At 37.5% G+C, this 12,500-nt stretch overlaps 1 protein-coding gene across 8 annotated transcripts in view; it reads right to left on the bottom strand.

Annotated features, from left to right (window-relative positions):
- The window catches only part of LOC135219353 (doublesex- and mab-3-related transcription factor 1-like), a 409,902-nt gene that overhangs the window by 20,241 nt on the left and 377,161 nt on the right, over nt 1-12,500 (bottom strand). For all 8 annotated transcript variants that reach the window (XM_064256038.1, XM_064256037.1, XM_064256042.1 and 5 more), the window contains one exon: nt 1,114-1,460. In XM_064256038.1, coding sequence (XP_064112108.1) covers nt 1,114-1,460 — 347 coding nt within the window. The remainder of the gene's footprint in view (nt 1-1,113; nt 1,461-12,500) is intronic.

The following is a 12,500-nucleotide window of genomic DNA, read 5'->3' as shown; positions in this document are numbered from 1 at the left end:
GTGAATGCTCGAATCTGATCTTGCCAACAGCGTATAAAAACCATACCATAGAGTGAACTTTCGCCTGGAAAGATTCATAATATTCACGAAGTCACTGACGTCTGCAATGGGGACTATACAACCCATGCAAATAAGATTTTGTTTCCTTTTTGCTATACTCAGGACTAACTAGTTTACCAGGGTCTTGTCTACGAATAGACTCTCGCGAGATGCAACCCCTGATCGCTCGGTTTTGCAATTGTATTAAGTGTAACTTCATTAGAATAATGTATTACAATTTCCCAGAGTCATCGATGAAACACAGCAAATTTAATTTTGTCAAGTTATAAAGTTATAATGTGAATATGTATTTATTCAAAGACAAGAACGCACATGAGCGTTTGATTGTAAATGAAATAAGAGCTTCCATCTTGCGTAACCAAAGAGCTATCAAAACTATTTTAAAAGACAAACTATTTAAGCATTACACGAAGAATTTTCGGAAAGTTGAAAGCAATTTATTCTAGATGTAAATGTATGTAGTTCGAGATTCGTTGTCTTCTTTTTCAAGTAATTTATTGAATAAAACCTTAAAAAAAATAAAAAAATCCCTTCGGGTAGGCGAGTTGATAATATCAGGTTGTAATCCTAAAATAAGCTACCATGGGCGTTGTTGTTCGATAACAACAATTTGAATAAGTGGTTGAAATGTATACAGCTATTTGACATCCTCGATTATGTTTCGAGGATGAAGTCCGATAGTCCGCTTTGTATCTTTGGTTAGAAGAGCATTTTGAGAGTTGCCTTGATATCCGCCTTTTTTTTTTTTTTTTTTTTTTACTTTATTTTTAAGAAGAAAAAATTCTTATGGAAGAGGACCCAATCTTTCAATTTACAATTGCAAAATATCTGATTTATTAAATGGAAAGTTTAATTCTAATCTCTCTCTCTCTCTCTCTCTCTCTCTCTCTCTCTCTCTCTCTCTCTCTCTCTCTCTCTTCTCATATATATATATATATATATATATATATATATATATATATATATATATATATATATATATAATGTATAATAGTTTTGCAACAGACCTCATCATTTAATTTCCCTGAAAAACATGAACCGGTGTGAACGAACCTGTTGTTTTGTGCTGCCTGTCCCGTTGGCCATCCCGCTGGAGTCGTTGGATCCGCCGGCACCTGACGAGCCGCACACCCCTCCGCCGCCACCCCCTCCACCTCCTCCTCCTCCTCCTCCGGCGTCTGCGGCGTCTTCCCGCCTCTTGGAGTCCTTCAGGTGCCGCCAGAGCCTCTGCTGGTGCCTCATGATGAGTCTAGAGAGCCTGGTCAGCTTGCAGAGGAGGCACTCGCACTCTTCGTGCTCGCACTTGTGGTTGGTCTTGCGGCTCTTCTTGCCGTGGTTCTTGCAGTAGGTGCAGTGCTGCTTCCGCTTGCCCTTGCTCTCGCTCTCGTAGCCTCCGTACTCTGCGAATGGAAGGGACGCCCGGAATTAATGTTGTTTACGTTCTCCTGGTTCGGTCTAGCTTTTTTTTTTTTTTTTTTGGGGGGAGGGGGTGGTGGTGTTTGAAAAGTTAAATAGTGAAGAGAAATGTTTGAATCGTTATGTAGTGCTAGGGGCTTCATCTTCGGGCCTATCAGTAGACGTATTATTATTATTATTATTATCATTATTATTATCATTATTATTATTATTATTATTATTATTATTACTATTATTATTATTGGGCAGTTTTCCGTGTCGAAAATGATGATAATGGTTGCAAGTCCACAATAATATAGCATGGCCTTAGGATTGGTCTATGCAAGTTTTTACTCTTTTTCAATAATAACGATGATAATAAATATAATAATGGTTGCAGGTCTACAATAATATGGCATATGAGAGTTTATTGTCTTTAATCAATATTAAAAGCTTTCGAACTTTGTGGTAGGTTTATCATTAGTCAAGTCTTGACTGAGGATGGACAGGAGTAGCACAAGATTCGAAAGCTTTGAATATTGATTAAAGACCATCAACTTTCACATACTATATTATTGTAGACCTGCAGCCATTATTATTATTGTTACCATTATTATTATTATTATTATTATTATTATTATTATTATTATTATTATTATTATTATTATTGAAAATGAGTAAAAACTTACATAGACCAATCCTAAGGCCATGTGCTTGCAAACAACTGGAGACTAAATACAGGTACAGCAAAAGTGAAAACCGAATATAATGGCAAGAAAGGGACTGAGGCAAATGGACAAATGCATAAATATATGTTTATACAAGCAGCAATAAAAGCCGGTTTTGCAAGATTGCTTTTGGTGGAATAAAAAAAAAAAAATATTCTCTTGAGCTCTGCCAGGGAGACTGGTTCTTCGCGGTTTTAGAATTATTAACTGTTGTGTTTTTTTTTTAGAATGAACAATTTTTGTATTTTAGGTTCAGTAATGAGAAATCCGCTAGTTCCAATCTTATCGCTTGCTCGGGGAGTAAGCCTACAAACTAATTTGTTGTTATTGTTGTTGTTCTTGTTGGAGGCCGGGGTAGGAAAGCCTAAAATGGTCTGAAAAAGGTCTTTCGCGTTGAGTGAAAGATACAGGAATTTTAGGATAGGATATTTACGATTTATTCTTCTAGAATGAAAACAGTAAAAATGAAACAATGTGCATGTTAAACCCTACAGAACAGTTAATTCTAATAATGCGCTATTTGACAATAGACTTTAGCACGTGCCCGAGTAAGCTGGAGGTCGGATCACGCCTTTTTATTGCACCGTCAGTGTACCTCATTTTGAGTACTGTAGGCGTTGCTAAAGTTGTTTGCGGTGGCCCTTTGTCCCTTAGCTGCACCAGCAATTCAGTCTTTACTGTGTCACCATTCCCATTCTCTGTCTTCAGTCTTGCCGCTTTCTCCTTTTATCGTCTTATTCGTTGAATAATCGAAAGGTTCTCAGTGTTTGGCTTGACAGTGAATTTCAGAAACAAGGCGTGATCCGACCTCCAGCTTATTTAGGGAGCATGCTAAAATGTAGTCATATAGCACGTTGTTTCACCAACGAAAATTGAAATAAATAAGCTATATTTTATTAGAAATAATTTTCCTATACTATTTAACACGAACAATGTTTATGTTTTACATTTTTAGTCTAATAAATGAATAGGTAAATGCCCAATCCTAAAATTCCTCTATGTCTAACTTGATGCGAACCACCTTTTTCAGAGCTTTTTAGGCTTTCCTGAACCCCCAACAAGAACAATTAGCAAAAACAACACATTACAACAACAACAAAAACAGCAAAGTAGTTTGGAGGCTAACTTCCTTAGTAAGCGAAAATGATACACTAAAAGACGAAGAGGAGAGAACCAGATGTCTGTGTTACCAATTACCGCATGTGTTACCAAACCTTCGATCTAAGAAACCCTCTACCCTAACATGAGTGTGGAATTTTTAAGAATTACGTACAATTCGACATAAAAGTTTACCACGAGGAACCTAACAAAAGGTCTGTACCGATATTAGTGCTATTCTTATGTGGGTTAAAAGCTAAATAGTACGTTGGTTATCCATTGCTCTAACCGGTTTAGCGAAAAACTGTAACTTTTTTTCCGATTAGATGCTATTGATAATATTTGCTCAAGCAATTACCGCATGGCCATTGCACGACGCATGGAGGTTACCAGCGTTACAAAATGCTCGTTATCCAGTATAAACAATCTCTTAATAATAATTGTTATTATTCCACTTTTTATACTCTGAATAGTATTTTAATTGACGATTCTGTAATTTTTACATGTCCACATAAGCTTGGCTTCTGTGAATATTGTCATTTCATAATAGCAAAGCAATCAACAGAAGTGTTGTTCATTTCTTCGGTAGACTAGTCTTCTGTCTTATGATACACGTACTGGTCATTTGTTGTCGGTTCTTATAGAATGGTCAGTGTGTCGCCCCATTCACGGATGAAATCCTTGAAAAAATGTACATATATTACATTTAACCGCATCATTTTGTTTCCCTTCCATATCATATAATACAAGGTATCATGTATTATATGATATTTGTAGGTACATATAACTGCGTTGTTCTTTCCATAAATATTTGAATTCGGTTGAACAGTATATGGAACTATTGGAAAAAAAGTAATTGTAACGTATTTTTTCCTTTATCGCATCCTGCTTTGCTTAAATTATTGGCATCGCAATTCCACTGATATATATATATATATATATATATATATATATATATATATATGTATATTGTGTATGTATGTATATATAGCTATATATATATATATATATATATATATATAGCTATATATATATATAGCTATATATATATATATATGTGTGTGTGTGGTGTGTGTGTGTGTGTGTGTGTGTATGTATGTAGTATAACATTTGCCCCCTCTTGGAAAAAATGCTGCGGGCGCCCATGACTTCGGGAATAAGAACGTAAGAACGGTGGCTATGTGGTCACCACCAGATATTATAAAGTGACCGAACGAATCAGCCAGAAATAGCTAATCTAATAATAAGAGTCATTTAGCGGGGAAAGGAGGTTGGCAGGAAGATGTCGAGGGCCTGTTTTCACCAACTAGCATTAAACTGTATGAATTCTTTTGTCATCAGCAACTAGCATCAGCATATATAAGTTTTTTTTTTTTTGTCGCTTATTGGTTTACTGACACAATCGCAATAAACTTTATAACATCTTCAAACAACTACAATTAGGAAAATTTCTTTTGTATAGTAACTAGCCACAGAAAGAAGAAAGAAAGGAAAAAAAACTGCTTCGTGTATTATCTACTCTGACATCAAACACTGAATTTCTGATCCACATACTGCCTGTCCGAAGGTATACCAAAAGGACAAATATACATCAGCAAACCGATCATTCATACTCAGTTTGAAATACAAAAGTCAGGAAAGAACTGTAGACGCTATAAAAAATTCACTGAAGAAAGAGGTATTTGCATCTTAACAAGAGAGCTTTTAGTGTTCTATACGGGGCGCATAAAACAAAGAATATGTTGTACGTTGTCAATTCGTAACTGCGACACGCGTAACATTTTTTGCTGGGCAGTAAGCGAAAGAATAGTGGGCACGTGTTGAGAACGTCCCAGTATTCCCACCGACCCTCCCGAACACAGAAACAGCTAGCCTACCCGACCCGACGTATTTCCATCGCCAGAAAGTAAGCAGCATCACTGTATGCGCTCGCATGAAATTTGCTGGTACGCTTACACCATTCGATCTCTCTCTCTCTCTCTCTCTCTCTCTCTCTCTCTCTCTCTCTCTCTCTCTCTCTCTCTCTCTCTCCTTCCATCTGCTTATGAATTTGAAGGCCAGGCCAGCCACAGGAGATTCGTTTTCAGCTGTTTACCCTCGCTTTTCAAAACATGTTCTTTATAATCTTGTTTAGCAATAAATTGGGCAATCAGTTTTTATTAGCTTTACGCCCCGTTGGGGGTAGTGCCGTCGACCCCTAGCTTCAACCCCTTTCATTCCTTTTACTGTACATCCATTCATGTTCTCTTTCTTCCATCTTGCTATCCACCCTCTTCTAACAATTGTTTCTAAGTGCAACTGCGAGGTTTCCATTCTGTTACAACTCTCAAACCTACCTACTATCAACTTCCATTCTAGCGCTGAATAATCCCATAGGTCCCAGAGCTTGGCCTTCGGCCTAAACTCTATATTCCATTCCTATTAGCTTTACGATATGACGCGTTTTGACTTCTAGGTGTTAGCCTTAGATATTTTTTAAAGCTCTCATATTATATTATTGGTCTATTTCGGTTACGAAGTCTTCAAGAAACTGGTTAATTTTAATGTGTTTCTTTCATGTTCTGTAGGACTGAAATCCTTGGTAGAACTCACTCGACCATTCTCCTTATTTCTTCGTTGACCATTGTTCAAGACGCCAGTTCGCAATACCCAAACTAAATCGATTTTTATACTTGTTTACATAGCATAAAAAACAGATAAGATATAAAATTCTAAGGTTGTCAACGTTGTTTGTTTTGTGATTTTTGTTTACACTTGCAGTTTCACCAAAGGCTCGGTTGTTCATGTGATTTGTAAGGCTAGTCTTTGTATTTATTTATTGTCGAGTTTTCAGACGTGTATAGCTCCTAAATCATGCTTTAAGCATGAAGTAAAACCAACAAGATTACGAAGCATTAAAGCTACGAGGCAGAGAACATAAACATCATGTTGAAAGTACGAAGGCTGTATATGCAAGTCTGCTTGAGCAGGCAATATACTTCGTGTAAACATAAGCATAAATATGAGCGCAACTATAAACATAAACAGGCCGCAGACGCATTCATTCATTTATATATTATAGGTAGAGATATACTAGATTGAAATGCGGACGTTTTATGAATATGATGATTCAGCAATCTTAGTAATGGGATGTCAAAATAGCGAGTGCCTCATATGATAGTGTTAGTTATTTTTTGACCAGAGACTGTGCGATGATTCGTCCGCATCGTAAAGTTGAAATTCATGGTTTTTTGTGAACATTCACCTCTCCTAGTGCAGTGTCTTGAGGCGTGCTCGGGGCATGGAGGCAAAGTTAACTTCAAAATGATTCTGTTAAAGTCAATAGATTATACATTACAGATTTTTCGCTTACTCCGGGAGCAATCCTACAAACTACTTTGTTGTTTTTGTTGTTGCTGTTCTTGCTGTTATTGTTCTTGATGGGGAGTTGGAAAGCCCTATGGAAAAGCCTGAAAATGTTGGAAAAGGTGTTTCGCGTTGAGTTAAAAGTACAGGAATTTTAGGATGTGATATTTATGATTTAATTATTAGAATGAAAATGTTATACAGCTACAGAGCATTTATTACCAATAAAATATAGTGTATAATTTTAATGTTCGTTGGTGAAACAACGCGCTATTTGACCGTGGATTTTAGCACACGCCCCAAGAAAGCTGGATGTCGGATCATGCCTTGCTTCTTCGAAAATGGTGGTACATATGGTTTATGTGTTTTAGTTACGTTAACCAGAGGAAATGCCTAAGAATTGATAAAGGTTTGCTAAATGGAAAGTGCCAAGAACATCTGTTCACTAAGTTGAAGGAAACGGCCTACTCTCAATACATACGCAGTGGACTCTATTAAACCTTTCGTTACATGAGATGTCATGATCAGAAGTTTTCGTGGCTTGGTGTGAAAGATTTTGAGTCCGTTATCATAATTTGGTTGCCGTCATTCATAGCAGTGTCGTCAATTTGATGCAAAGAAATGATTTTATTGAAACGGATGACTTAAACGTAGTCTTCCCATCTATCTGCAATGTGTAAGCTTTTGCTGTTGAAAAACCTAACGGGAATATAAATTGGTGGCCTATTACGGGATGCCCCCAATCTTGCATGTCGGCTTCAATTCTTGCACAGTTTTGGACTTCGTAACCCTCACTCCTTAGGGTGTTGGTTAGGTTGCCACGGAGTGAGGCTCTCCTTGGTTCAGGCTTCAAACAAGGTAATCCTGCACCGGTAGGCCAGGGAATCAGGTTTGCAGAATGATGTTTGTTTATCATTTCTATGCAGCTGTCGAAGACCCCTGACTGGATTGCATTGTCCTTCGGGCCGGAACAAACTGCATGCTCCAGGTGCATTCATTAGTAATATTGTGAGGCGTATATATATATATATATATATATATATAATATATATTATATATATAATATATTAATTATAATAATTAATAAAATATATATAAATATATATGTGAATAATTATCACATCGAACCGTGATTCATTTATATATCATTCGAGCTACAAATGTCCTTTAATATCTAAATTCACTCTACCTCGGAATTGATATATTTTCATATATGTACCGAAGGGGAATTTTTTTTTTAGTTGATAATTAATTTCGTCTCCCCATGGGATCGAACCACCGTCCAAGTGGACGGGAACGTCACTTGGACGGTGGTTCGATCCCATGGGGGGACGAAATTATTATCAACTTAAAAATTCCCCTTCGGTACATATAGTGAAAATATATCAATTCCGAGGTAGAGTGAATTTAGATATCAAAGGATATTTGTAGCTCGAATGATATATATATATATATATATGCATTGGGCTACAAATGTCCTTCGATATCCAGGTAGCTTTACCTCGGAATTAATATATTTTCCTATATGTTAATCGAAGGGGAATTTTTCAGTTGATAATAATTTCGTCCTATCGTGGATTTGAGCCATCGGACAGAGGAGAAATCAGGACTTCAATGACATTACCGACTCGACTAACAAGTCCGTTATAAATAAGTTGATACCGATTCCGACCTTACAAATCACTGTCGAACTCAGGTATTTGTAATTTGAATCGATATCCACCCCGTCTGCCATGTTTGTGGCACGTAGCCATATGAATTTTTATCACATCACCGTGATATGGCTCTGTGCAGCAAACGTTCGACTTAGTTTATAGCACAGGGGGTGGATATCGATTCTAATTTCAAATACCCGAGTTCGATAGTGATTTGTAAGGTCGGAATCGGTATCAACTTATACCTCACTTGTTGGCAGAGTCGGTAACACCACTGAAGTCCTGATTTCTCCTCTGTCCGTTGGTTCGAAAAAGCTTAGTCAAAAAATCTATTTTCACCGTTATCCCCAGTTGAAGCCCTGATATGTCCTCGGGTACATACGTTCTGTTCATCAGGATATTTGTTCGTGCAAGACCTTATGGTTCGAGAACAGGAGAGAGAAACCTTTATAAAAATACCATAATGACCTCGGAAAGAACTCGCCAACAATACATCCTCGGGAATATAAACAACTCATGAATATAAACAACGTCTGACAACAACAACAACCGCAGTCAAATGCTAATAAGGAGGAAGTTCACCTTCAGATTGGATCAGAGGAAGGCGCTGGTGGAGGAGAAGAGGTGTTCGATGATGCAAGACCAGGAACGAATCTCCCTGAAGGTCGCATTGCCATCCCACTGGCTTCCTGAGCTTTAGGAAGACGAGGGGCTCTTCTCTGATAACGAGAGACTCGAGAGGGAATGCATAACGGGACGGGGAATGGTTGTGGCGAAAGGGGAATTAATAACCATGGTAGCCAGTACGGCGAAAATCGGATAAAAGAGACGGGTGGAAAACTTAAAAGACTTCATAAGATTTCTTCATGTTTTTTAAGAACGAACCTCTTAAAAAAACTTAACGGGAGATGAATGCCCCGGCCCTTTGCCCCATTTTGCTGATCATTATTGACACGTTTATCAATATGTATTATATGAGTAGCTTTGATCATTTTCTTCGTCATTCTATTTTCACGTGTGGGTCTACTGAAAAACCTAAGGGTGAGTTTCCTGTTTCGGTCAGCGAAACGTTTCTACTGAGAATAATGAGCTCACATAATTAAGGTCAGGAAAAGAAACAACCCAAATATGTTCACTCGTCTGTATCAAATGACAGAAACTATAAATCGCACAAATCTGTGTCCTTTTTCTCTCTGTTATTTTACTCTTTGTTATTTTTTTTCTGTCCCTTTTTTCTCTGTCTTTTTTCTCTGTCCCCTTTCTCTCTGATATTTTACTCTGTTATTTTTCCTTTCTGTCACTTTTCTCTCCCTGTCTTTTTTTCTGTTTTTTCTCTCGGTCTCTTTTCTCTCTGTCTTTTTTTCACTCTCCCTTTTCTCTCTGTCCCTTTTCTCTCTGTCCTTTATCTCTCTGTGCCTTTTCTTTCTGTTCCTTTTCTGTCTCTGTCTCTTTCTCTGCAAGAAGCATGACTGAGTTTTGGCGTGTGGGGGGGAGGGGGTGCTTGCGAGATCACGTGTGACCTTGGATTTGCTATTAAATAATGCACGGTTTGCACTGCACGTATGCCTGGATGTCCTTTGGCTATTTCTCTTTTTTTCATTCTTACTCGGTCGTCTTTGCTTTTGCCTGATATACCTAGGGGTTGTTACGGATCTTATTTACCATTTGTTTGCGCATGTTTCATTGATCGTACTTACGCTGCTGATTTCTGTTTTAGCTTGTACTGTATATGTGTTGCATATTTGTATTATCAACTAAGATTTCCATAAGTGAATACTAAAATAAGTCATGCTAGGTGTATGATTTGCAATCGGACATGGTAAAGGAAGATTCTGTTGGTATGCTGCAATTGGATTACCCTACTCTTCACTAACATTTCGTCGCTTACTCGGGGAGTAAGCCTATAAACTTCTATGTTGTTGTTGTTGTTTGGGGGGGGGATGTGGAGAAGGTCTATGGAAGAGCCTAAAAATGTCTGAAAAAGGTGTTTCGCATTGACTTAAAGATACAAGGATTTTATGATAGGATATCTATGATATATTTATTAGAATGAAAATGTAAAAAATAAATAATGTGCATGTCAAACAGTACAGAAAATTTCTTCCTAGTAAAATATAGCGTATTCATTTTAATTTTCTTTGGTGAAACAACGGGCTATTTGAACGTAGATTGTAGCACGCGTCCCAAGTAAGCTGGAGGTCGGGTCACACCTTATTGATTCGAGAAGAATCAGAGATGGAAAATCTCATCGTCTATATCTGGACCGTGGTCTAAGTTTGCTTGGAGTTTGTCAAGTCCCTAAGTGCTATGTTGTGGCGTTCCTTTTATACTTGACAGATAAATAATATTAAAAGTAGCGGCGAATGGTGGATTAATTTTTTTTATAAGTTAACATGACTTTTAACTTAATCATTATTGTTTGCTTCATGATTTCGCTAATGTCAAGAAAGTTCTCTGGATCGAATTATGTAATACTTTACTATTAATGTCGGGTAATTTCGTCTTTTGAAAGAAGAAAAGTTATGAGAAATAGTGATACACAAATAGAAAGCTATAAGGTCTTATTGCACGACGATGAGTAATTAAACAGATGACTAGCTGTACATTGACTGATCAATTACTTTGCAGTGATGCCAGACTAAGTTGTAAGATAAACAGTCCAACGAGGCTTTCACATCACTGGCCATGACATAATTGGCAAAACGAGGAAAACGAATAAATGAGATTCAAAAACAGAAACTCTGTCGCAGGGACTTCCTCGAGACGCCCCTAGATTTTTGTCGTAATCCTGGATTGTACGTGACTTCTTTGACATGTTGACTGTTAACTTACCAAGGTTATGCTTTTGACGTTGCCACACACATTTGCATATTTGCCTGTATTAGCGTTCACATACATCATTCACTGCTGCACGATATACAATTACGCTTATATGACGCGTGTGAACTTGTGGGTGTAGGCGAAGGGATTTATGTACGAGCACATGTTCGTCACTATAAATAAACATTGAAATTTCTCTCTTTCTTGTATCAGTAATAGTTCTCCCTAAAAGAGTGGTTCCCAACGTGCCTCCCAGAGGTCTAATTTGAGTCCTAAGGGGGCCAATTCGAGAATGTTTGAACCAAGTTAATGGCATTTTAGGCTTCCTCCACGTGAATATAAGAATTATATATCAACATCAATATAACAATTGAATATCACCACAGGGGGCATCAAGATTTTAGAGGCGATTAGTTGTGGCATGAGAAAAAAAGGGTTGGGAACCACTGCCCTAAAAGATAGTGCTTAGGAGATACCAAATCGAAAAACGGGAGACTTATTTAAAAACAATGCCAATCCTGAATTCTGGTCTCTCTCTCTCTCTCTCTCTCTCTCTCTCTCTCTCTCTCTCTCTCTCTCTCGTCTTTCCTAGTACTCAAGAGTGACACCCTATTTTGTTAAAAGTATTTCAACACTGGTCCATCTCTTTTGATGTCATGAACAGCCTGACCTTCATACATAGCCTACTACAAAGTGCTCGCAATTCAACTCAACAGTTTTTATCCCATCTTTCTTTTATGCTACTGAATTTTTAGAAAATATCGTATACTCATTTGATACCTTGAAACTGAGCACGATTATTTAATGTTATTTTCCCATCTGGTTATTTTTTTGTCCAACTGACGCATTTCACAGATGGAATCGTAGGTTGTCATTAAATTAAGTGGAATTTAAGTTATACGTGTACAGGCCGTAGACTTAACGCGTAAACTTGGCTTTTGGCTCATTCTATGCACAGAAGAAAATGATGATTTTTTGTTGTTGTTAAATATATGAAAACTTCTCTCAGAGATTTATTATACAGACCTTCGTGAGGGCCCGCTGTTTTCATTGATTATGGTATTCTGTAAAACAAAGTTTTCATTTATTATGGTATCCTGTATAATTTGTTACACGTACATTCATCTTTCAAAACGAAAGGTTGCCTCTAGATGAACGTAAACGTCAGGTAATGGTTGCTTTGACTCTCTCTCTCTCTCTCTCTCTCTCTCTCGTTACTCATCGTGCCGTCATTCCCTAAGTCTTTCCACACCAATGCAAACTTACCGAAATATTATTTCAGTTATACCCTCGTCGACCCAACTCTGTTTCCTGCTTCTCGTCGCGTGATAAGGTCTAATAAGAGAATTGGCCAAGGGTTTCACATGCCGGTTCTTTTGAAGGTCAGTCCCTAATCAGG

The sequence above is a fragment of the Macrobrachium nipponense genome, chromosome 1 (assembly GCF_015104395.2).
Source record: "Macrobrachium nipponense isolate FS-2020 chromosome 1, ASM1510439v2, whole genome shotgun sequence".
In the NCBI taxonomy this organism is placed as follows: Eukaryota; Metazoa; Arthropoda; class Malacostraca; order Decapoda; family Palaemonidae; genus Macrobrachium; species Macrobrachium nipponense.
This window is presented reverse-complemented; position numbering and strand designations above follow the sequence as displayed.